This window comes from Rhinolophus sinicus, linkage group LG02 (genome assembly GCF_036562045.2).
Source record: "Rhinolophus sinicus isolate RSC01 linkage group LG02, ASM3656204v1, whole genome shotgun sequence".
Taxonomy (NCBI): Eukaryota; Metazoa; Chordata; class Mammalia; order Chiroptera; family Rhinolophidae; genus Rhinolophus; species Rhinolophus sinicus.
The window spans coordinates 32,178,253-32,205,561 of NC_133752.1; the positions used below are offsets into that span (position 1 = coordinate 32,178,253).

Genomic DNA, 27,309 nt, shown 5'->3' on the forward strand with positions numbered 1-27,309 from the left:
CAGAATGTCATTGTTTGTGTCTCGCCTCTTTCACTTGGTATAATGCATTTCAGATTTATCCATTTTGTTGTGTATATCAATAGTTCATTCCTTTTTATTGTGGACTAACATATTATTGAGTAAAACAGTACTGTAATAGAGTTTATTTACCAGTTGGACATTTGGGTTATTGTCAGTTTTGGGTGATTTTTTAATAAAGCTGCTGTAAAGATTTGCTTAGAGGTTTTTGTGAACATAGTTTTCATATCTCTTGGTCAAGTACTTACTAGGATTTCTATGTCATAGGTTTAACTTTATAAGGAACTGCCACACTGTTTTCCAAAGTGGCTGTACCATTTTCAGCTCCCACTACATTTTACTTTAATGGAAAGTATGTAAATGTGACCCACTTAAATATCTTGCTTATTTATAGAAAAGTAAATAATTATGCAACAAACTGATAATTTTGTTTCTTCCGTTCTTTTTAAATATTAATTACATTTTTTCTTGTATTCTTAATTTTGCTTATAGGCGACTTAAAAGTCAGGCAGAGAATTTGAAATTCGACGTGATATGCAAAAGAGAAGTTGTGTTTTTGTTTTTTTTAAGGTGCATCCTTTTTGATGAAGAACAGCTTTATAGATCATAGCAAAAGTTTTACTGACTTTCTCATCTTTTTCCTGCCTTGTGCACAGGAGTTGCTAGGGTGGAGAAAGAAACATTGCCTTAACAGTTTGGAGGGGACAATGAAATAGTAATAAAGATGATTGCTTAGCACTTATTTATTGAATGCCTACTAAGTGCTGGGTACCGTTCTGGCTGTTGGCGATCCAGTAGAGAGCTAACAGAACAAACAAAAACAAAAACTTCTTTCTGGAACTTCAGTATAGTGATAAGTGCTAAGGAAAACCACACAGCACAAGAGGAGGGAGTAAGATTTTGGTACAGTGAGGGTCGTTAAGTTATATGCTTCTAATTTTATTGGACTGAAGCCAGGGCTTGTTTTTCTCTGTTTGTTTGTTTGTTTGTTTGTTTAAAACAGTCTTCATCTTGGAATAATTTTAGATTTGGCAAAGTTGCAAAGATAGTACAGAATTCCAGTATATCCCTTACCCAGTTTCTCTTAATGTAACATCTTTCATTACCATTGTATATTTGTAAGAATTAAGAATATTGGTACATACTATTAACCAAACACCACATTTTATTAGGCTATCACTCATTTTTCCACTAATGGCGTTTTTCTGGTCCAAGATCCAATTCAAAATTCCACATTGCATTCAGTCATTATATTTCCTTAGTTTCCTCCAGTGTGTGACAATTTGTCAGTTTCTCTTTTTCTTTTTTATGACCTTGAGACCTCTAAGAGTACTGGTTAGGTATTTTGTAGAATGCCCCTCAGTTTGGGTTTGTCTGATGAATTCCTTATGATGAGACTGGCGTTATGGGTTTTGGGAAGATTACAACAGAAATGAAGTATACTTCTCATCACTGCATATCAGGAGGCACATGCTATCAACGTGACTTATCACCAGCGGGTTAACCTTGATACTTGGTTAAGGTTACTGTTTGTCACATTTCCCCGCTGTAATGTTTTTCCCTTTTCATAGTTTACTCTTTGGAAGCCAGTCACTAAATCCATTCACACTCAACAGGGATGGAGGGGGCCGTAAGCTTTACTTAGAGGGGGAGACATCTACATACATTGCTTGGAATTTTTCTGTACGGAAGATTTGTCTCTTAGTTATTAAAATAAGTTTTTTTTGTATTAGTGTGGAGATATATATATATATATATATATATATATATATATATATATATATATATAATACTTTGGATTATAATCCAATACTTCATTTTTATTTGGTTTTTCAGATTGTTCAACTTTGGCCTCTGGGAGCTCTTTTAGGTTGGCTCCTGTTTATCTCTGACATACCTCTAACCGTCTGTGTTTTGAGCACTTGGTTGATTTCTGCTACTGCTACAGGCTCATCTTGTATAATCTTTGCCCCAACCTTAGAATCAGCCCCCTCTTCAAGAACCCGTAGTTCTTTTGTATTGGAGAATAGTATTTAGAAAGCAAGATTTGGGTACCAGGTATAGTCATAGCTATTGGGGTGTCAGCCAATCCTTGTTTTATTTAAAATATTTCTAAAGTCTAAATTTGAAAAATTATGCCAAAGAGGTAGCAGGCCAGAAATAAAACATACCCTGACTTAGGAAATTACAAAGTGAAAAATTTATATGACTGTATTAAGCCCACCTTTTGGAAACAGATACATTCCAATAAAAGTGCACATTGAGTCACTAAGTATTTAAAATATGCATTTCAGTATGTAACGAAAGTAAGATAGTTTCTGTTACTAAACTTTTCTTTTTAAAAATTTACCTTAATATTATTAATTTCCTTATCACTTTGAGTGGAAACAAGTTGTTTTCTTTGGGTAGGACCTTTAGACCTTTGTTTATATGGATTGTAGGTGGAAATTGGGAGTTCTGTTGTTAGGTTTCTCTTAGGGAAGTTGACATTAATTTTAATCCAATTTACTCATTAAAGACTCTCCTTTCAAAAGTGAGATTTTTCATATTTGGGGTTCTAGTCTATTTTAGACATCTGCTTTGGGTGTTTTAAGTCACAGGGATAAGTGATGATTTTAGCAACCCAAATATGGTTTATTTGGTATGTTTTCTCTTTGGTCATTAGGTTGGAGCAAATTTTAAAAGTTGAATTAGACTTTAGATTGGGAGTTAAAGTTAATTTTTTTGAAATTTGTTATAAATTGAAAATACTTTAAAAAATTTTTTTAAAGTGGATAAAGGTATAATTGCTTTAAAGAACTGGATAGTTCATTGCTTTAATCCTGTTTTTTTGTTTTGTTTTGTTTTCTTCCTTTGCAGAGAATGAAGCTGGTCACTACATTTCCCCCTTTCATGATATTCCTCTGAAGGTGGATTCTATAGAGGTATTGTTTTAACTTGTTTGCGGGATAAAAACACATATTTCTAGTATCACCATGAAATGCTTTTTAGAAGCATCTTGAAAGAATTTGGTCAGAAGTCAAGAAGGATAATGGAGTTATAACAGGATTGTAAACCTCCTTCAAGAATTAGAATTTGTATGAGAAATAGTATTCTTTCAGGAGGACTGAGGAGAAGAGAGGTAAGTGGTCCATAAAGCTTGGAATTTAGTAGGAAATAAAGATTTAAGGTTAAGAGGTTAACAACGGGCTTACTTTTTAATAATAATACTACTAACAACATAGTTAACATTTGTGGATTATTTTCTATTTGCTAGCCACCATGTGGACATTTGTCATTTGATTTAATCCTTATGAGTTGCTATTATTATCTCCAAGGGCATCAAAGCTGAAGGCATTGTATTGACTTCTCTAAGACCACACAGCTGCTGCTAAGTGCCGGAGCCAGCTTTTGAACTAGCATTTGTGATCACAAACCTCATGCTCTTTAACACTCCGTGAAATAGATGTTAGAAAACTAAAGTTCGGAAATGGTAGTCTTTGAATAGCTATTCTCTTAAAAACTAAAATTTCTTTGCAGATGTAAGGGTGGGAAGGATGTAATTCCCGCAGGCGTGGGAGCTCCTCGCTAAAGGTGGAGCTGAGAGTGGTTCAGGATCTTTGGCGCGTTCCTGTAACTTGCAAGATGGCTCGCAATTGGTAGTGGATGGTAGTTATCACTATGCTGGAAATGCTTTCCTTAAAATCCGAGTAGTTAATTGGTTTATTACATTACCAAATTTATTGAATAACCAGGACTACCTTCCAGGTCGAGATTGTACATGGCTGGTTAATGGGGTTGGGTTTTCCAGGTCAGTGTAGGGGCAGAGGCCAGTGAAGAAGTGGGAAGCTGCTTCAGATGCAAGAGGGTTTGACCTTGGTATTGCCTTAGAGGCTGAAGATAAGGCATCATACTAAGGTTATGGAATGCCAACGTATGATTTGTGCTGCCTTCCCGCCCTGCAGTGGACCGGACTGTCAGTAACCATGGTGATAGGGAGAGTAATAGCAAAGATTTAGTGAGTGCTCACCGTGCTTAGAGAAGCAAGTGCTCAGTGCTTGCCTTGCATTATCTCTATGTCTAGGGCTACTATTAACCTTATTTTGTTAATGAGGTTAAGTGTCTTGCCCATGGTCACAAATCTAGTCTGTTGTGGAGGTGGGATTTGAACTTAGGTGCTCTAAGTCTGTAGCTTGTAGTCTTAACTGCTTAACTGCTCTTATGTAATGCTTCAGGGTCATTACTTCTAAGAAGTGTTCAGCTGCAGGACAAAAGGTCATATAATCTGGAGGGAGAAAGAAACCAAAGAGAGGGCAGAAAGAACTTCATTTTACTGTGTATGTTTTGTTTGAGAGAGAGAGAGAGAGAGAGAGAGAGATTGAGAGGGAGGCCGTGTGTCCATGTATCCGTATGTTTTGTTTTGGCCAGCGAACTATCCAGCCTAAATACCTTGTCTCCCAGCACCAGTCCTTGCTTTTGGCCAAAAGTGCATGCATTCATTTATTCTTTTGCTCATTAATTTATTCATTCAGTAAAGAATCTTTGCATGATTATTGTCAGCCAGACAGTATTCCACGCACTAGGGTTGCAGGGGTGAGTTGGAGGAGACAGACAACCAGAAAACAAACAAGTCAATCAGAGAATGTTAAGTGCTGTACAACTAGCACAGGGTAATGCACAGGTAAAGCACAGGCAAAGAAGGGGAGCTGCTTCATGTGGGGGTACAACATGGCAAAATCTGTGTATCTAATAACGAGTAATGTTATTGGGAAACATGTAGTAGGTAGGAGTGGAGGTGTAGAATGAAGAGTGGGCTAGAAATATCCCAGTGGGCATAATATCCTGCCTAGGGTTAGGGAAAACTGAGGATAGGGCAGGGCAAAATATAACACGATAGGCCAGAGAATTCTAGGCAAGTGGAGAGATTGGCACACACAGTGGTGGTGTAAATAGGCGTTCGTCGCTCTCGACTGGAATGACTAGTTAGCACTATTGCACCCTGTACTTTGGGATGTGGTGTTTTAGGAATAGTAATAATATTTCACAGCTGACTTGGAATAATCATTTTTCTGTTTGTTTGTGTCCTTCATCAGTCATTTTGGTATATAAAAATTACGTATGATGTGTGGGCATTTGTGAATGGCATAATTTTTCTTCCCAACCCACCACATACTTTGTTTTAATTTAAAAGTGCCTGATGGAGGCAAGAGTAATCACACCTTGGCGGGACTCACAGGCTGGAGGTACAGCTGAGTGCTTTCATGGCTTGTTAGTCACGCTCCCTGGAGTTTCATTTCGATAATGAAATGACTGTTTTAAGCACAATCACTGGAAACTGCCAGTCTCTCCTTAAAGACTGAACAGAACCTTTGCTTATTTTATGAAAACTAAGAAAAATATACTTGAAAGAGATTTAGCTTTTCTGATAATTTATTTTATGAAACATTTTGGTGCTCTTGCACTGAGGATGCGAATACTGAGAGAGAAAAATGAACTGGGCCTTTGGTAGTTCTCTGTTGCATCAGGTCAGCTCTGTAGTGAGATGTTTATGCAATAAGCATACTTTCATAGCTTTGTGGTGCAGCTGTATTTTCATGAAATACTACAATCATAAATACCATATTTTCTTTTATAGGAAAATGGCATTCCTACAAAGAGAGCACGAAATGATGAATATGAGGTATATCTAAAGGTTTTTATTTTTGTGAATCACTTATGTTGTCTGTTAAAGACCTTGATGATAGTTTGTATTTGTAAAGTGCTTCTAAATTTTTTACCCCGCAAGACTTATGTGTGCATTCTGATGTTTTATTTTTCTTCTAGTATTGTTTTAAGGCAGATAGGGATGATATTACAATACATTTCACTATCTTTTTTTTGTGTGTGTGGTAAAAAAGAATATATATATATATAAGAAAATTTACAGTTTTATTTATTGTGTACTTTTTAAATTGTACAGTTCAGTGGCATTAAGTACATTCACATGTTGTGAAACTATCACCACCAGCCATCTCTAGAACTTTTTCATCTTCCCACGTTGAAACTCTGTACACATAAACAGTAACTAACTCTCCTTTCCTCCCTCCGCCCAACCTCTGGTAACCACTATTCTTTCTGCTTATGAATCTGACTATTCTAGGTACCTCCTTACCATTTCATTTTATGAGAGAAAAACCAGAAAGAATCAGGAAATGAACCCAGATTTTAGTAGCAAGTTATCCTGGTAGGTGGTCTAAAGTAAAGGCACTTTATGAAAATTGGTGAGTTTATCATCTTTTTATTACAAGGGGGTAAAGATGGTTTGGGAGGCTCTTTTAGAATCCAGGAACAAGTCTTTTGAAGGTAGAGGAGAAGAAAAAAATAGTTATACCAACTGTATGCCAAAAATAAATATGTTCTAAATATATCTTCCAAATATCTAACTGTCAAACCTTTACTAGTTCTTGACTTAGGACCAGAACGTTTGATTGATGTCTGTCATCCCATCTCTTGCTGTCGATCGATGCCATTTTATCTCGCTGATGACAGGTAGCTTTTCCACCTTCTTTTCTCTTTCCAACCTCAATTTCATCTATTCTCTACTCCAAAAGAAACTTAAGACCCCAGCTTTTGCATTCACCTCCAAACCTAGTCATGGGGGCTTTTTAATTCCTACACCCTTTGCCTGCCAACCATCTTGTATTTACCTAAACTGGTGTTTGTCAAATAGTCCTTAAACCATATACAATGGAACCATGTAGAGCACTTGTTAGAATTTTGGATTCCTGGCCCCATTCCGTGTCTACTAAATCAGACTCTCTGCTGATGGGGACTGGTTAGTCTGCATGATTTAACTAGTGTTCCAGGACATCCTATACACGCTGAAGTTTGAGAACCGGTGTCCTAGATGTTGGGTCAATAGTCATTCAGGGCCTCAAGGCTTTATAGGTTCCTAGAGACTTTGTGTATTGCCCTGTAAACAATTGTCTCAGTGGGAAAAAATGTGTAATTCTGAGTCCATACAGCAACTCAAAATTTAATTGTTAGAACATAGTTTATATGTCAAGAGGCCGCCTGATTTGAGTGTGATTTTTTTTTTTTAATTCTCTTCCATTTGCCCCATGCTCCAAGCCCTGACAACCACTTTTCTACTCTCTGTTTCTATGAGTTTGGCTGGTTTTTCTTGTTCAAGATTCCACATGTGAGTGATATCCCATGCAGTATTTGCCTTTCTCTGTATTGCTTATTTCAGTGAACATGATGCCCTAACAGCCCATCCAGTTTGTCACAAATGGCAGGATTTCCTTCTTTCTCCTGGTTGAATAATACTCCAGTGTGTGCATCTACCATGTCTTTTTTATCCATTCATCCATTGGTGGACACATCGGTTATGTCCTGGCTATTGTGAATAATGCTGCTGCAGTAAGCATGGGATGCAAATAGTCTTCAGGATTCTGTCTGTACTTCCTTTGGACATACACCTAGAAGTGGAATTGTTGGATAATATAATAGTTCTGTTTTTAATTTTTTGACTTCCATACAATTTTCCATAGTGGCTGCATCAATTTCTATTCTCATCAACAGCGTACACAGGGGTTCCCTTTTCTCCACATCCTTGCCAATACTTGTTATTTCGTGTTTTTTTGATGATAGTCATTCTAACAGGTGTGAGGTGATGTCTCATTGTGGTTTTGATTTGCTTTTTCCTTATGATTAGTGATGTTGAACATCTTTTCATGTATCTGCTGGCCATCTGTATGTCTTCTTTGGAAAACTGTGTATTCAATTCCTCTGCCCATTTTTTTTATCATGATTGGTGGTTTTTTTTGTTTTTTGTTTGTTTGTTTTTGCTATTGAGTTGTACAAGTTCTTTATATATTTTGGATATTAACCCCTTATCAGATATATGATTTGCTAACATTTTCTCCCATTCAGTAGCTGGCCTTTTCATGTTGTTGTGGTTTCCTTTGCCGTGCAGAAGCTTTTTAGTTTCATGTAGGTCCACTGGTTTATTTTTGCTTTTCTTGACTTTGCTGTCAAATCCAAAGTTTATTTGATATTAAGTTAGAAAAAGGAAAGAAGGGTGATATCCTTCAATATACCCCCCAACTATATGAAATGTACTGATTGCTTTTTCATATCTTATTAGTTTTTCTTTTTAATTTCTACAATAAGAATAGAAAGGGAAAATGGAGAGATAGAAAAGAAATGAAAGAGAAGTTAAATATCCCTGGCCCATACCTAACTTTCTGAATTGAAACGTGTCCCCTTGTATCTTTGCGATTTTCTAATAAATTTCAGCACACCATTATTGGTTTATAATTAACAGTAACGTTAAGATAATCAGAGTAACATGGGCTTTAGAAAAATATAGATCATACACATTTTAGTTGGGGAGAAGAAAAGAAGACTGGATATACACTCTTAGTGATCCAGAACAAATGATGAGAGAGAGTGTGGTTTGCAGACTTAAAATTTAAAACTCATCCGTTGTTCTTTCGACCTAATTCAAGTCTCCGTGAGTGGTTTTGGTATGTGTCCTTGTGTAAAACAGTTGTCACTAGCTTGGTCTTCTCTGTCACCTCTGAGTATGCATCTGCATGCATTTGTTCTCTTAGAGCCAGGCTTTCAGGGATGAATAAATTATGTGAACATCTGCCATTTACTTAGTTTTTTTTTTTTTTAACAGCTCTTCAGACATATTTAAACAGGTGCTGGGGTACCTCATGAAAGAGCATAGAAAATGAAACATAACAACAGGACTGTATATAAGGTTGCTAGGATAGGTATGAGACGTACTTCTAAAGAGCAATTGTTGAGAATTCATTCTCGGCTTTGTTCTTTATCTCATTATGAGTATGTGGTTCTGTCATTGGTAAACTTTAGTTTTATCTAGAAAAACTTAAAAAACCATTAGTAATTTTGTGGCTCAATTTATATCTATATTTAATTGTGTACATGGCATTCTTTGAATTAATAGCATTCATGTTTCACTTAATAAAGCCCCACATATTGTTTAGCTGTGCTTCAAACCAGAGATTCTCAACTCTGGCTGCATATTAAAATTACTTAGAGAGCTTTAAAAATAAGTGGTGCCTTGGCTCCACCCCAGAACAACTGAATTCAAAGATGTGGGAGGTGGGGCTCTTGGAATCCTTTTTCTTGTATAATTGGTTAAAGCTCTCTAGATGATTTTCATGTGTGCAATGATTGAGAAAAGGTATATTTAATTACTGATTCTCAAATAATCTGTGGTGAAGGACTAATTTTATTTCGGTGTATTTCTAATCTGTTGTGAACTGATACTTTAAAAATACAATCAAAATGAATTATTAGAAAAGTGTAACTCTTACTACCGTGTTTCCCTGAAAATAAGACCTAACTGGACAATCAGCTTTAATGTGTCTTTTGGAGCAAAAATTAATATAATATAATACCCAGTCTTATATTATTAATTTTATTAAATAAGACCAGGTCTTAGTATATTAATTTTTGTTCCAAAAGACGCATTAGAGCTGATGGTCCGGCTAGGTCTTATTTTTGGGGAAACACAGTAGGGTCAGCAAAACATAAAAATTACTATAAGTGTTTCTAAATGAACCAATAACAATCAGCTTGCTGATTAGCCCTGGTCTCTGACTGCACTTGGGGTAGCACTGTTTTAACCATTGCTTTGCCTCATTGTTAGTTACTAATATCAAGATGGCATGCAAGTCAACTTTAACCTTAAGACTTTCTCTTTGTAAGGCCCAAACTGTAGGAAATTATATACATTTACATTCCTAATTACTGTAGGAAATTAATTTTACTCACCATTGTTTTAATCATTCTTCAAAGTTCAGAAAGGATACATAGAAGCAATGGTCCTTTTGTTATTTTAGGGAACCAGAAATCAATCATGAAGTATGCAAGCTAAGTTTAGAAAGCTGTGTCTAAACTCTTTGTAAACTACCTATACTGACATCCTCAATTTTACGTGCATTATGATCATAATAATTTGGATTTAAATATTGTTTTATAATTCTCAAAATATTGTACTTTATAATTTTCTGTGTGTTTTCATTTAAATTATATAATTGATCTTCATAACAACCTTGTTGTCATGCAGGGTCTCTGGTCCTGCTCCCCTCACCAGAACGCAGGATATGGTGAGGCCAAAAAGGAACACCGGAGCCATGGATAGGGGGTTCATACCACCATGGACAGGGGGTTCTCAATGGCGGCTGGTCAAGACACAAAAGCAAACATCTGCCAGTACCCCAACAAAGGGTCTTCCTGCACCCCAGTCTCGCTGGTGGCCGGGTGAGACACAGGAAGTAGGATCCACACAATCCACAATCTGCCATCCGCGTTTGCTAATTCAACTAGCTAGCCGCAATCCGCTGTCTGTTTCTCTGTCAACCAATGCACCAGCCAACCCCACTTGCTAGCTGCCATCCGTGCTTGCTATCTCAGCCACGGCAGTTATATCAGTGGCCAGTGGCTAACTGGTTACAGCTGATGGCCAACTAGTTACAGCTGATGGCCACCTACTACCCGAGTCAGCACCTTTACACATGAGGCCGAGAGCCTGGAAACTGCTCTCTGGGACTCGGTCTCCACACTTGTATAGTGAGGAGGACAGAGCTTGTCATACTTGACAGATTGGAAAGGTGAGACATTCAGCTTACATGATGGATCCCGTCTCTCCTATTTTAGTTTGAAAATAAATATTGAAACGAGTTTCCTGACTCCATTCTAGTTCTGTCACTACACTAAAAAGGTATTTCCAGATACGTGGCAACTTTTAACATTGCACTGTAGTGACATGATGGCTTAAATTCTGCTGTGTTTTAGACAACTTCTCTAACTTTTTAGAAGAAATTTAAGCCATAAGCAGACATATGATGCAGACTCTAAATATATATATTTTTTTTTTTTTTTTTTTTGTGAGAAAAAACCTAAAGCATTTTCATTATGGAGACAGAGTCCCAGAGAGCAGTTTCCAGGCTCTTGGCCTCACATAGAAAAGTGGTGGCTCGGGTAGTAGGTGGCCATCAGCTATGACTAGTTGGCCATCAGCTGTAACCAGTTAGCCATTGGCCACTGATTTAATTGCCATGGCTGAGCTAGCAAGTGCGGATTGCAGTTAGCAAGTGGTGTGTTGGTTGGCAGAGAAGCGGACGGAGGATTACGCATCGTGTGGATCCTGCTTCCTGTGTCTCCAACCCAGCCGCCAGCGAGACTATAGTGGTATGACTCCCCTATCCATGGCTGCGTTGGTGTTCCTTTTTGGCCTCACCACGTCCTGCATTCTTGTGTGGGGAGCGGGACCAGAGATCCTGCAATACACATGGCACAGCGAGCAGGGTATGGTGCTGGCCAAAGCGCTCCGAAGGGCAGTGGAGCAGTTGGTGCATGTGAACACTCAGTCTCAGGAAGCCCGTGAGGAGCAGTGCCGGGCGTAGGAAGTGTGATCTGCCTGGGAGAAACCTGACCCCTCAGTGACTTGGTGGTCTTCTCGAGCCTCCGGATGGCACGCCGCCCTATTGGCCTTAGCAGACGTCGCCTGCTTTTTGGTAGGCTACTGCTGCCATGGCTCCTAGAGTTGTGGGCATCTTGCACCGGGGCCACCACCCACTCGGTGGGCAGAATTCCAGCCAGGTGGGAATGGTTCTGACTCTGGGCAGGAGGATATGTGGCCCTCACGCAGTGTGTGGTGCCCGGTGGCCACTGTTCTCAAGAGCTGGGCCCCCGTGGAGGGGTGGGAGGACGTGGCATAGAAAAAGCTGTGCAGCTGCCAGAGAGCTGGACTCCAGGGGAGGGGTGGGAAGACGTGGACAGTTCTCTGACCAGCATAGGATGGAGAAAGTGAAGGTCATTACGGCCGTGTGGGCTGGGAAGTTCTTGCTGAGGCAGCCCAGATGCGGGACTTGTAGTCCCAAGAGGAAACGCATGCTGAGTCCTCAGAGGAAGATGCGGGTGAGGTTGAGGTCGTCCCTCAGCCCCAGGTTGGGGAGGACTTGGAGCCCTCGCCCTGTGGAGAGGGCACACGTTGTGAGACCAACGCACAGCTCTGGTGAATGAATATGGACTATGGGGAGTTGCCTTCCATCCCTGATTTGATGGACCGCTTGACTGTTTGCTTGGGAACGTACCACCATGTAGTGGAACTAGCAGATGTTCACTTCCTGTGTCTCACCTGGCTGCCAGTGAGACGGTGGTGCAGGAAACCACTTGTTGGGGTACAGGCAGATGTTTACTTCTTGTGTCTCAATCAGCCGCAGTCGAGAATATGTAAGCACCTTGGTTGTGAGCCACTATTGTTCCAGCATGGTGCCCTGAGAACCCTGGCTCTGCCCAGGAAGTCTGGCAGTGCCCAGAGAGACTGGCAGTGCCCAGAAAGTAGGTGGACATCGAGGGACACCTCCTGGGACATTGCTTGAACTGGACTGAAACTTTTTTTCGTGAGCTGGGTTCCTGACAGAGGGTCCTTCGTGGAAGACGCTTGTTGCGTAGATTGTGAGGCGAGACCCTGTAGGGGTGGAGTGTGGGGACAGAGTCCCAGAGCAGTTTCCAGGCTCTCGGCCTCATGTGGAAAGGTGCTGGCTCGGATAGTAGATGGTTATCAGCTGTAACTAGTTGGCCATCAGCTGTAACCAGTTAGCCATTGGCCAGTGATATAACTGCCGGGGCTGAAATAGCAAGTGCAGATTGCAATTAGCAAGGGGTGGGCTGGTTGGCAGAGAAGTGGATGGTGGATTGGGCATTGTGTGGATCCTGCTTCCTGTGTCTCCAAATCAGCGGCCAGCGAGAATATAGTGGTATGACTCCCCTATCCATGGCTCCGTTGGTGTTCCTTTTTGGCCTCACCATATACTGTGTTCTTGTGCGGGGAGTGGGACCAGAGTCCCTGCATTACACTCATATAGAAGATAAGTGAAAAAATAAAGAATAGGTAAAAAATTTTTAATTTTTTTTTTTTTTTTTTTTTTAACGGCAGAATTTATTTAATATGGTTGTCGAGATACCTCGGTGGACAAATGCTAAAATGGAGGTATGGATATATTCTGTTTATAAAATGGAAATTATAATAATGATATAAAAACTTTGTTTCAAGTTATTTTTCCTAATGTGAATTTAGAATGCTTAACAAACTTGTTTATATTGAAAACATTCTTGTGAATTTAGTTTGAGTCTAATTTCAAAAAAGCAAAATATTCAAAGATGAATTTATACTTTAAAGAGAGTATTTTCCATTTTTGCCTCTCTATTTTGTTATACACATGTTTAATTTTACTTGATTCCCCCGTCTTTGAAAATGACAAATATTTTCAAGGTTTACTTAAATAGATTATTTGATGTATTTTTTTCATAGACGCAACTGAGACATATTTACTTGGAGCTTATGGCAATTTTGGTTTCTAAGGACTTAATTCTCCTTTAGATTTTACTCTACCAGGAGTGAAAGCATTTTCCTGGCCAACTCTTGATTTATGAGCACTATTTTAGAGCTTCTGCTGTCCCCTAGTTAGCTCTTTAAATTTTTAAAAAATCTTTTCCATGAGACATGAACCTATCAAGAACTTTCCTTTTGCTTTTCAGAATTTTATGGTTCCATATGCAGTTAGGTAAGACCCCTTAGAGTTCTGAGTAGAACTTAATTTATGGCAATTTGTTTAGTTATTTAAACCTCCTACACTTCGGATGTGGTGGCAAGTATTATTTCAAGTATTTAAATTAAGGATTTTTATGTAGGTGTATATTTTTCAGAATTTCTATTTGGAGAATTGTCAGTAATTTCACTAGGCCATCGTAGTATTTTTTTGGTTAATATTTTAATAGGCAAATGTAAAGATACTAGATTCTTCTTTTGGTCTTGCTTCAGATAATAATATAATCTTGCTTTATCATTCTGGATACTCTACCTCAGTTAGGTATAGGGTAAAGAATCTGTGAAATTTTACCTAATCTAAACAGCATTTATTCATTCAAACATGGATTCAGTTATTTTTTGTTTACATTATAGGGTAGTTTCTTGTTTCTTTTTTTTTTGTTTTCTCTTTGCATGGCAATTTGGATATGCTTGATAGAAAGGTAACTTAGAAATGAAATCACTTGGTGAAAATCTTTGCATTATCTTTATTATCATAAGATTGATGGTAAAAAGCCTGAGATTATTAACAAAAAGCAGGATGATTAATCTTTGTCTTCTTGCCATTTCAATCATTTTATTATTTGTGTTAGAAAAATGACTGCTTAAATAATTGAGTGCATAAATATATGATCTGATGTTTCCTTTCCAGATGTTTTTTTCTTACACAGTACTGTAAATTACAAATAAGAGCTGTCTTAATTTATTTTAAAGTATCTTTGATCAGTAAATTGAAATACGAATATTTAGTTTGAAAATAGCAGATCTTAAAAACACTATTTGAAGATAAGATTATTCATTTCTCATCCCCCTGCCCCCTTTTTTTTCCATGATCTGCTTAGATTGCCACGAAGGAGCCATTGAATCCCATTAAACCAGACATAAAGGATGGCAAGCTACGCTATGTGGCGAATATCTTTCCTCACAAGGGTTATATATGGAATTACGGTGCCCTCCCTCAGGTAACATTTTTGTTATAATGGTAAAACTTTCCTGTCTTCTGAAAAAATTGCCTTGTAAATCCTGTGAACTACTTGAATTTAAATTAGTTCTTAGGACATGTCAGTTTGAGAGATTTGTAAATTAAAAATTTTTTAATGTGGAGTTTTATTCTATCAATAAATTTTTTTTTCAAACTGTATTTATGTCTATACTCAAGTTCTTGGAGATAGGCATATAGAACACTCACATTTGGCATTTTGAACACATTTCTTTTTCTGGGCTTGGTTATTAAGGATGAGTGAAAAATGTTTTATCTGCTTTATCTTCAGTGATTTATTTGAATACGACAAGTAATGCTTTTAGAAACATTCATATATGATAGCATGAATTTTATTTTTTAAAGTTTAACAGATAAATATTTAAAATTTTTAACTTTTTTCCAGAACTCATTGTGAATTCAATTAGGGGACTTAATTATTTACTACTATGAATTTATAATTTTTCAGTGGAAAGCAGTGAAAGCAAGAGCTAAATAATGATAAAGCAGTATCTATTAGAGAATGTATTAGAGAATGACACTTGCTGTTTGCTTTTTCTCTTATCCCTTTTTGTTTCCTTGTGTTTCCTCACTCCTGGAAAGTGATAACTACTTCTAGATTATTCAGTGAGTAAAATGCAGAATATGTAGAATGAAAAGTCTAAGTTTCGGGGACGTAGAAAAGCATCTGCCTTTATGTTTATAAAGCCGTCAGACCATCACTCTATCTGGATATTTAATTTTTGTATTTTTTTTTGTTGTTGTTGTTAATTTTAACATTTTACATGAAATTCCAAGTTGCTTTTGGGGAAATATGTGAGTAAAGGGGTCTTGCTTTATCCAAGTCAGGAAAACAACTGCCCACATAGAATAAATATTCACAGGAAAAGAAAAAAGAAAATTGTTTTCTAAAGAGTCAGGCTGTCTTTGATGCAGTTAGACCACCCACATGGATACATTCTTCAAAACAAGCACTTCTAAAATGATTGTGCTAAGAATGAGAATGTCTCTTGAAACCATGAAGGCAGGTTTTCTGCTCCTCAGGTGCCTAAGTAGACATTCTGCTTGACTTGGCAGGGAAAGGGTTAAAAAATATTTGTTAAGTGAAGGGGATACTGTCTGTAGGAGAAGTCATATGGATGAGGGGAAGGCCAAATAAACCATTGAATTAGAGACAGCCAGACAAAAACAGAGACATTTAGAGTAAGCAGAAGATAAACTAAAGTTTATGTATTTGTTTATTTCATTAAATATTTATTAAAGATCTGTGTGCTAGGCAGTGTATTAGGTGTTGGATGTTTAAAGAAAAATGGGATATAAATATAAGATCCAAGAAGCATAATAAGTGGCTAAGAATGTGGATTTGGAACTAGATTGCCACTTTCTAGTAATATAACCTTGGGCAAGTTACTTTGTCTTTCTTTGCCTCGCTTTCTTCATCTGTAAAATAGAGATGATACAGTACCTATCGCGTATGGTTGTGTTGAGGTTGAATGAGTTATTGCACATTCATGTTCGAATAGTGACTAATGGGTAGTGATCACATTATTGTTACTGCTGATACTTTTATTATTATGCTGTCTTTTCTCCAAAGGGATTTGTAGTCTCATGGAATGATCGACAACTAAACAAGTGGTTACAGTGGAGCATAATAGGTGCTTCTAACTCATCTACTAATTCTAAGCTTTTGTGGTTTATTTACAATCCTGATGAATTTTTGTACTTCTCTGGATGTGTTTGACATTTCCAGATGCTCTTACCTGCTGTTACATTAGTCTGTTAGGTGCAGTAGATCCTGTTTAATTACAACAGTATTAAACTGCAGCAGTCTCTTAATGCACCCTTTGTCACTGCTATCTACCAAAATCTCACACTCCATCCAGCATCCAAAATAATATTTTAAATATTTAAATAATATTTTGGAAACATAAATTTGCTAATGTTTTGCTCATGAGAACCTTTTAATGGTTTCTTGTTGCTAAAAGGATAAATACAACATTCTTAACATGGCCTTTCAACCCTGCATCATCTGGCCTCTGTTAAGTTCTCCAGCCTCATTTTACAACATTTGTCCTTTCTTACTTTATCCCACCACTATGACTTCTTCAGTGTTTCTAATTTTCTATTGTCATTTCCACACCATGCCTTCACAGAGCTGTTCATTCATTCATTCATTCATTCAGTACATATTTTTTGAGTGTCTGATGTTTGCCAGGCAATATTTTAAGTATTGGAGGTGAAGTAGTGATAAAAGTGACAAAAATTCTCTGGGACTTTTATCCTGGGCAGAGACAGACAGAAAAATAAAAAAATCATAATAAAATGTATAATACATCAGTTGATGGTGTGTTAGAGAAAAATAAAGCAGGAAATGGGGCTAGGGCATGTTGGGATGTTGCAATTTAGAGAGAAGGCCTCCGTGAGAAGGTGTTACTTGAATGAAGACCTAAAGGAAGGGAGGGAACAAGTAGTATGGATGTCTAGGGAATTCAACAAGAAATAGCAAGTGTAAAAGTCCTGGGGTGGTTGTGAGGAACAGAACGGAGGCCAGTGTGACTAGAATGGAAGTGAGGAAGAAGAAATAGACCTGTATTCTCTCTGCCTTTTTTTATATTGATGCTTTGATTTTATTTAATTTTAGTTTATTTTTTATTGAGGTAACAATGTTTAATAACATTATATAAGTTTCAGGTGTACAAAATTATAATTTGGTATCTATATACACTATAGCATGCTCATCACCAAAAGTCTAGTTCCATCCGTTACCCATCCATTTGACCCCCTTGACCCATTTCACCCTTCCTCCACCCCCTCTTCCCTCTGGTAACCACAAGGAGATATCACCTCACACCTATTAGAAGGACTGTTATCAAAATGACAAGAAATAAATGCTGGAGAGGGTGTGGAGAAAAGGGAACTCTTGTGCACTGTTGGTGGGAATGTAAATTGGTGCAGCCACTATGGAAAACATTATGGCAGTTTCTCAAAAAATTAACACTAGCACTACCGTATCCACACATTCTTCTTCAGGGTATTCCAAGAATATGAAAATACTAATTTGAAAAGATGTGCACCCCTGTGTTCATTGCAGCATTATTTATAGTTGCCAAGATATAGAAGCAACATAAGTGTCCTTTGATGGATGAATGGATAAAGATGTGGTGTGTGTGTGTGTGTGCGTGTGTGTGTGTGTTTGTGTGTGTGCACATACATATACATACATACACATGCATATATATATATACACACATACAGTAGAATATTACTCAGTCAAAAAAATTAAATATTGCCGTTTATGACAACATCTTGATGGTATTATGCTAAGTGAAATATAATACCTCAGACAGAAAAGGACAAAAACTATGATTTCACTCACGTAGAACATAATATAAAAAAGAAGTAAATGACCAAACCAAACAAAAACTCTCTTCTGTTTTTAGAGATCTTTACTATCTTTTTAAACCCAAACTAATCTTGTAGTGTGTGTGTGAATGTGTGTTAGTCTTCAGCAAATGCATACACTATAGCTTGCATAGAAGTTATTTACCAAAAAAAAAAAATAATAACCTGAATTGATTAATATTAATAAAAAGTTGAAATTAGGCCAGTTGTTTATGGGAAAGGCTAGCTCGCTTCATTGTCGATACTAAGACTGAAAGAGCCTGTTAAAATGAAAGCAAGCCCATGGTCCTATTTATGCTTTCGATCTCATCTCCAACTTCCCCTTGTCCCCCTCCTTCTGTTCTGTCACTCCCACAGTGGCCCCCGCACAATTCCTCTGATACTCAAGGCACGCGCCTGCCTCAGGCCTGCACGCTCACTGTGTCCTCCAGAGTGAAACCCTCTGTTTCCCAGCTATGCACATGGCATCCTCTTTACATGTTTGCACAGGAGTCACCTTCATGATATCTGCTCGGAACACCCTTTACAATTTTAACCCTGCCTGCTCTACTCTCATTCCGCCTTCCATACTTTCTCTTTTTCCCTTTTCCGACTTTTTACATGTTATGTAATTTATTTATTCATATTTATTGTTAATTTCTTCCAGCTAGACTGGAGACTTCATGAGGGCAGGGATTCTGTCTGTTTTGTTCACTGGTGTCTTCCAACTGCTCAGCTTAGTGCCTGGCACAGAGTAGGTCATCAATATATATCTGTGGAATGAATGAGTTAATGAATGCATTGTGTGTGTTGCATTTGTTTCGTAGGCATATGTGGGTATTGAGTTTTGCTGTTGTCTTAGGATTTGTCTTGTAACGTCAGGAAATTTGTTCAAAGCAGTTACCAAGCCAATCGTGCTTGGGAGAACATTTAAGCAGCACAATACTGTTTAAGTAGCAGTCTCTCCACTTAGCTTTTGATCAATCAGGGTGCCATTATTTCAGACCTTCTGTTGTCTACACTGTTTAACCTTATTAACTTCTCCTGCACGAGCAATAATGGCTTCCTCAGAGTTTTGAGTTTGGCCTGGGCAAAAATTATCTTTGTTTATCTTTCCGCAGTCTTTCTGAGTGAATATTTAGAAGACCCATCTGGATAATGATAAGGACTCGAATCACTAAAATCAAGATTTCTTCAGACTTAGTGTAATATTGTTGTATTTATTATTTTGAACTTTCTTACAAATTTGGTTCTTTACCCCAGGTATCGTTTAATACCACTTAGTAGTTTTAGAACCTGGGACCAGCGACTAAATTTCACTAGGCCCTTTTGTTCATCTGTGTCATCATACCACCTACCCTGCAAGGCTATTGTGAATATTGAATGAGATGATGAAAGTGAAGTGTTTAGCCCCGTAGTGAGTTCTCAGTCATATTATCTCAATGATGATGACGCTTGCTGCTCATATTTGCTGCTAATAGTGGAACAACTGTTACAGGCTTTTGCTCTAAATTGAAGCTGGTTAAGTACAGGTAGTGGCTGAGTAGACCTTATGCCCTTTAGTCAGAGGTGACAAGAATCCTGATTAATCATGAAGTAATTCTCAAGGAGCACCTATGTACAGCTCTGTACAAGTCAGTTGTGTTTCAGAGACTTAAGGACCAGAGCATGATGACTACAAACATATTGGTTACTGTTTACAGATTATAAGGAAATGATGTCAAACGCCTGCAGGAGGAGGAGTAAGATTTGTTTTAGGCCTGATCTGTGCACTCTGATTTATTTATTTTTATAGCTTTAGAGCCATTCTTTGTACAAGTTTAACATTATATTCCTGTTGATAAGTTGTTTTTAATTTTTTATGCTTTTCTTGTCTCCATGCTAAAATTTTTCTATATCCATAGTATATATAGTAGGTATATACTTCTAAGTCTATACCTGTGAATCAAATTGCTAAATTGTGAGTTGCACATCTATTTTACTTTACTAAGTATTCCTAAATTGTTTACAAAAGAAGTTGTAACAATATATACTCATACCTGCTTTAGGATGGAGGAAACTCTCAGACTTTTTGATTCTGCTTCTAGGTTTTCTGATTCCTGTTATACCTCAATCCCATCCCAGCACATTAAAATTAATGTTATAGCATTAGTTGCAAATGTTATACCATTTTTAACATGATATTCTTCAGGGTATTACCTATGTTCTATGTGTCTCTGTTCCTAACTCCTGGCCTGGAGTGGGTACTCAGTAAATATTTTCTCTATGAATGGATGTCTGCTGATAGGTAATAGAAAACAAGAAGCAATAAGGGGAACAATCAGAAAGAAGAGAACGCCCACAGGAAAATATACTTAGGAGATTCTGAGAGTAAGAAAAGGTATTTATTTAAAAGAAAAGACCATGAAATAGAATAAGGTTATTATCTGAGAAGAGTTGCCATTCAACTGCTATTGTTATCAAAATTGGGACATCATAACATAATGATTTAATAGTATGAGTTCTAATTCCATTGCCCCCATTTGGAAACTGACCTTGGACAAATTTAAACTCTGTGTACTTCAGTTTGCTCCTTTGTAAAATGTGGTTAATAATGGTACATTCCTCATGGAGTGTATGAATGTGTGAGTGTGATTGTGTGTGTGTGTGTGTGTGTGTGTGTGTGTGTGTGCGTGTGTATCACTTAAAAAGTGTTTCTCAACTATAACCAGTATGTAAGGTTAACAATTATGTTTATTCCTCTTAATTTAATAAGTAATATCAGTTCTAATAGTTTTTTGGTGGAGTCTTTGGGGTTCTCTAAATATAGTATCATGTCATCTGCATATAATGGCAATTTTACTTCCTCCTTACCAATTCTGATGCCTTTTATTTCTTTTTCTTGTCTGATTGCTGTGGCTCAAACTTCCAGAACTATGTTGAATAGAAGTGGAGAAAGTGGGCAACCTTGCCTTGTTCCTGATCTTAAGGGGAATGGTTTTAGCTTTTCCCCATTGAGTATGATGTTAGCTGTGGGTTTATCATATATGGCCTTTATTATGTTGAGATATGATCCCTCTATTCCCACTTTCGTAAGAGTTTTTATCATAAATGACTGCTGGATTTTGTCGAATGCTTTTTCTGCATCTATTGATATGATCATATGGTTTTTGTTTTTCATTTTGTTAATGTGGTGTATCACATTAATTGATTTGTGGATGTTGAACCAACCTTGCATACCAGGAGTGAATCCCACTTGATCATGGTGTATGATCTTTTTAATGTATTGCTGAATTCTGTTTGCTAATATTTTGTTGAGGATTTTTGCATCTGTGTTCATTAGGGATATCGGTCTGTAGTTTTCTTTTTTGTAATGTCTTTGTCTGATTTAGGGATCAGGGTGATAGTGACATCATAAAAAGTGTTTGGGAGCCTTCCCTCCTTCTGGATTTTTTGGAGTAGTTTGAGGAATATAGGTGATAATTCTTTTTTTGAATGTTTTGTAAAATTCACCTGTAAAGCCATCTGGTCCAGGGCTTTCGTTTGTTGGGAGCTTGTTGATTATTGATTCAATTTCCCTGGTACTAATCAGTCTATTCAGGTATTCTGTTTCTTCTTGAGTTAGCCTTGGAAGGTTGTATACTTCTAGAAAATTATCCATTTCTTCCAGATTGTCTAATTTGTTGGCGTATAGTTGCTCATAGTAATTTGTTAAAATTTTTTGTATTTCTGTGGTGTCTGTTGTCACTTCTTCCTTTATTTCTGATTTTATTAATTTGCTGTGTGAGGGTTGACCCCGCAGATGAAGCTTGGCCCCTATGGGCTCTTGTGCCTGTAGAGAATTCCTTCTGGGTGTGTCACTTGTAGGTCAAACCCAGTAATACTCTCGTTTGGTCTGGAGTTGGCCACTGGGTGTGTTGAATCTTGTGCCTCTTGAGCTGGGCCCTGGTGCAGGGCAATTTCAGAACAAAGCAAATCAACAAACACAACAGCAGCAACAAAAACAAAGAAAAAAACCAGATACAATCACATGTAAAAACAACCAATAACCCACACTCAACACAGGCAAAAATATCAAAAACACAAAAAAGAAACAAAAAGCACAAGTCTTGGCTTAAACCCACCAAACAATCTCCAGGTTGTCCTCTGCTGTACAAAGAGTCCTCTGCGTCTTGTGCAGGCAGAGCTGTCCAGCTGGTGTCCAGAGTGACCCTGGGACTGCAGTTCTAGAAGAATAGGGCTATGGGGTGTGGATGGTAGTTTTTACAAAGTCAGTGCAGTTTCTGCTCTTGCCTGCACATATGCGCTCTGAAGCACCACAGCTAGCCAATGGGAGGTTGGTTTATTCCCTGTGCCCAGGTCTCCTGAGTCTTAGGGCAATTGTTCCGTAGGGGAGTATGGAGGGTGTGAGATTTCTGAGCTGCTGAAAGCCCTGCCACCTGCTGTTAACCTCTGTGTGTGTCTCTGTATATAATTGTCCTGTGCTGCAGTCCAGAAAAGGTAGGGGCTGGGAAGAGAGGTATCTTCCGTCTCCCAGCCCAGTAGCGTCACACTCTTCCCAGACTCTTTCCTAGGTCACAGCTGTAAAGCGGCTTTTTCTAGGTCCTGAGCACTATAGCTCCTCTGTAATCTGACACTACTCTTCAGTTCAGGGACCAGCTTGAGACTCTGGAAGGGTGGGGGTAGGATTGCTGTGGGAGAGTGGGGGGAGAGGCCCAGGTATGGAGTTCGCCTTTTGTCGACCTAGGGCCCAGCTGGAGATCTCAGCTGAGGTTACCGCCTCAAATGCTGGATACACTGCTCTCTTGGCAGGAGAGATCAGCTGTGGGACGCAGAAAAGAGCCACCTCCTGGCTCTTGTGATCTCTGTTCTGTGTCCTGGGGCCCCAACTTCCATCCAGGCAGCCGCGGATGCGGCCGCATCTCCACTCCGCTTCCTTCCCTCTTCCCCTGCACCCCCGGTTTTCTCACCTTCAAGTAATCCTAGTAAGAGTCACTTAGCTGTTCTGTGTGATGAGCAGAAAGTCCTTTGATGGGTTATAGATGTTCAATTTGTGGTAAGTTCCAGAGGAGAACTCAAGAAGACCAGCTCGCTGCCGCCATTCCAATGACGTCCAATTATGAGACGGGGAAGGATAATGCCTAGGGGATATTTAAACTGGATAACAAATTTCTGTTATGCTACTTAATTCATTTATAAAAGTGCCTATGGGTTTATTTTGTAGCCAACAGGGTATATAATCTTTTCAGTAAACTAAAGAGTTGATACCTTTTCATGTTTTTGTCAAGGTCTTCAGATTTGATGGCCAAGGTAGAGGGTTTTCTAAATGGAATGAAATGAGACAAAAATAGACGTTTTATTTTCTGTGGTAGACACTGTCTTGTTCTTTAGTTTATGAAGGGAAAACTAGATTTCTTCTAGTAGAAGTCTTTTAAAGAACAGAAAGTTTGTTTTCAAACATGGAAAGCCAGACCCAGTGCTGTTTGTTACCTTGTCAAAGGAAGCAATGAATGATGATGGAACCAGCAGTTTAGGCACTCAGTGGAAACAAGGCCAGACACAATGGGAACAGCTGAACTGAAACTCTAAAAGTGAACATGAATTTAGACTGACTAAACTTGGAAGAAGAATATGGAAGAAGAGTACAGTTTAGAAATACCACCCACTTTCAGATATGATTATACAGACAAATGAGAGACAGAAGGAGGAAATAGTATAAATGTTTTAATGATTATGATGCTTACGGATGTACTGTCGCTGGTAACATTGAGCCTATACAATTTCTGAGCATTTTCCTTTGCATTATGGCAATCTGTAAAACATTATGATTGTGGAAAGATTAGGATGCATTATAGCGAGTATTAACCTGTATTTCTTCCCCCCTTTTTTAGACTTGGGAAGATCCCCGTCGAAAAGATAAGAGCACAGACTGCTGTGGAGATGATGATCCTATTGATGTCTGTGAAATAGGCTCAAAGGTTTGTTTCGTAGACTGTTATTCTAACGTGTTCTAATCTATTCATGCCATAAAATTTCACTTTTCTTTGGAAGGCATCAGTTTTTCAACTCTTCAAAGTTCTAGCTTGTTAATCCTTCTGATTTCAGTCTCTTTTTGTATTTTTACTTCTCTTAAGATAGGGGTTGGTAAACTTCAGCCCATGGTGGGTCAAATCTAGCTCACCACCTGTTGTTTTCAGTATGCCCATTCATTTATGTATTGTCTGTGGCTGCTTTTGTAGCACAGCAAAGCTGAGGAATGGCAGCAGAGACCATACAGTCTGCCAAGTCTGAAGTCTTTACTGTCTGACCTGTTATAGAAAGTTCTGCTAAATCCTATCTTCAGCTTCCTTGCCTATTATCCAGACAAGAAACTCAAGACTGATGAAAGCCAGTGGGTACTCTCTTTTTGGGGGGCCTGCTTCCAGGTTGCCAAGTCCTACTACAGAAAAGCCAAACTTTCCATAGGTCACTGCTACCCATAGAATTCAATGTGTCTCTGGTCAGTTCTTTCTATCTTCTACTGCATTTATTGCTAATAGTTGCCATTCTTTACTTTCAGCTCCTTTCAATTTGTTCTCACTCCCAGCAGAATGTCTTGTGTTTAATTTTGTCTAGCTGAGAGAAACCAGCAGGTGAGAGCTCCCTCACCTTTTCCCCTTAGACTACCAAACTACCTGCGCCTGCAAACATTCTTTCTCCCTTTCCTTTTGTTGCTAAGACAATTGTCTTTTTTTTGTCCAAACCCAGTACTTCCACCTGTGCTGTACATACTATCCCTTCCTGCCTCTGAGTGACAGTGTTTTCCTTTTCTATTTTGTCTTTATAACTTCTTTTTCTTTATTGGTTTCCTTCCATATGTCTTTCCTCTTCACATGCAGGCATGTAAAAAGAGTTTTCAACACTTATCTCCATCTCCTACTTCCCCCTTGATCTTCAGCCTATTGAAAATTGTTTCCATCCTGCCATTATTTCATTGACAATGTTCTCACTAAGGTCCCTGGTAACTTTTTTAAAGCCAGATCGAACAGGCCTGTTTCATAGTTCTTGTCTGACTTGAATTTACTTTAATCATTTTATACTGTTAACCTCTGTCTTCCTTCTTGAGATAGTGTCTTCACTTGACTTGGATTGTATTATAATATCTTGGATATTCTCTAATTCTGGTTCCTTCCTGGTTTCTTTTGCAAGCTATTTTGTCCTGCCTACGCCTTAAGGATTGATTAGCTTGAGGGTTGTGCCCTCGTCTAACTCCTCCTCCTCATGTGGAAACCCCGTTGGTGATCCAATCCTAAGCGTTTCTAGTTTTGCTCTCAAATTAATGTCTCTAGGTCTGACCTGTATACTCAACTGCCTACTTCTGCACTTGGATGTCTCCCAGGCACCTCAAACTCATTTTGTCCAAAACTGAGTTCATTCTTTCCTCTTCTCCTATTTACTTCTCTTAGGCTCAGTGAATAATGTCTCCTTTTCCCCTCCCTACCCCAGATTCTTAAGCCCAACACTGGGGGGTCATCTTTGATCATCCTTTGCCTTTCTTCATCCCGTTAATCATGAAATGCTGATTCTATATTCTAAATAGCCTTTAAATCTTTCTTTCCATTCTCACCGCAGCTAGCTCTGTCTAGTCCTCTGTTTTATCTCACTTGAATTATTGCTGCTACTGACCAGTTTCCTTGATGAGTCTTATTTTCCCCCATCATTTATTCCAGACTCTTTTCCTGCTTTACTGTTTGTACTTGCACCCTGCTTTTACTGGCTTCCTCTCTTGGCATCCTCGTTTGCACATACCCTCCAGCTGCACTGATCTTTCAGTTCCTGTAATGCATCTGCTGTCCCCCATGTCCAGGCCTTCGCACAAGCTACTCCTTCTATGTAGAATGGAACCTTCTTCCTCCTTCACTTTATTTTACTTCCCCCTTTTTTTCTCTTCACCTCCCCCTTGCTCATCCTTTATATCTCAGCTAAAATATCACTTCCTCTTCGAAGTCTTCTTTTAGCCCCTCCAGACTCCCCCCAGACTAAGACACTTGCTCTTTGTTATGTGCTTTCTTAGTAGTAAGTGGTCTGTTGTTTGTTTCATTGTCTCCTTTATGAGATGGAAGTTAGCTCTGTGAGGCTAGGACTCACCATTGGTAGTTTCTAACTTAGTGCCTGGCACATAGGATAGGCTTCATTTAAGAAATGCCAAACTGAATTATTACTTGAATTATATTCTTCTACTTAAGATTAAATCACTTATCCCTGGTAACCCTTAATAATAGAAATTTTAGGCTTCTAGATTATTGCTTAGCAAATAGTTTCCTCTGATTCTTTGTCACTTTGTTTATTTATCGTAATATTTTGTTACTCTCTTTTTTCTTTTCTCCTTTTCTTCTTCATTCTCCTTTCTTATTCCTCCTCTTTTTTCCCTCCTGTTCTTCGTAATCCTCTTTGACTTTCTCTTCCTCCTTTGGCTTTTTCTCCTGTTCTTCTACTTCTTTTCTTCTTCCTTCTACTCTTCTCCCCATCTTCTCTCCCACTCTCCTCTTCTTTTCCTGCAGGGGAGATTCCCATCCAACTAATATTTCTGGTTTTACACACAGATAGGGACAAACGGTCTTGAGTACATGTGTGAGACTATAATTCTTGTATCTCTCTAGCAGAAATATGGCCTAAATGTTAGCTTTCTCTTACATTTAAGCTAGTGTAGAAATTTACCTTTTGGACATTTTCTCTCCAGAGGGGTACATACTAAAATATGTCTAAAATGAATAGATAAGAAGGAAGGAAGAATATATATATTTTAATGAGAAACTCCTGTGTTCCAGACCTATCTTAGGTGCTTTAGTCACTTTTGCATCTTTTATTTCATAAGTAAAAGTTACTAAATTAACTAACATTACATTGATGGATAGATCTATATATTAGAAAACTCTTATTCTGAGGGTGTATTCCCTGGGGACATTCAGTTCATATTAAGTGTAAATAATTATTTTAATTTAAATCCTTACACAGATATTAAGTGTGAGTGACAAGATTAAATAGAAATATCTTACTTTCACTTAAAATTTTTGAATTTTACTTAAAAGTTCGTCAGTGAGCATACAGTTAATGAGATTGGTGACTTAAAGAAGTCATCTGAAAGTGTATGTACTCGATAAATTGATTTGACCTAGTGTAACACTAACTTGTTATTGACAAAATAATCACTCTATGAAAACTTGATACAGAGGTTTTTAAATAAACCTGTTAAAGTTACTAAATATGCAGAATAAAATTAAAGGTTTTAAACATAAGATATTTTATTTATACAACTAATACGTATTTGTTCATTATATGATAATGAATTATTATGTAATAATATATAATTAATCTTGCAAGC

The 27,309-nt window shown here is 38.0% G+C and overlaps 1 protein-coding gene across 3 annotated transcripts in view; it reads left to right on the forward strand.

Annotated features, from left to right (window-relative positions):
* PPA2 (inorganic pyrophosphatase 2) overlaps positions 1–27,309 on the forward strand; it is an 84,745-nt gene that overhangs the window by 10,593 nt on the left and 46,843 nt on the right. For 2 of the 3 annotated variants that reach the window (XR_012493160.1, XM_019738932.2), the window contains exons 2-6: positions 2,878–2,942; positions 5,633–5,677; positions 12,959–13,012; positions 14,452–14,571; positions 23,840–23,926. Coding sequence is in view for 2 of the 3 variants with exons in the window: in XM_019738932.2 (XP_019594491.2) it covers positions 2,878–2,942; positions 5,633–5,677; positions 12,959–13,012; positions 14,452–14,571; positions 23,840–23,926 (371 nt within the window). In the remaining variant the exon portion in view is untranslated. The remainder of the gene's footprint in view (positions 1–2,877; positions 2,943–5,632; positions 5,678–12,958; positions 13,013–14,451; positions 14,572–23,839; positions 23,927–27,309) is intronic. The other variant, XM_019738933.2, reaches the window with a different exon arrangement.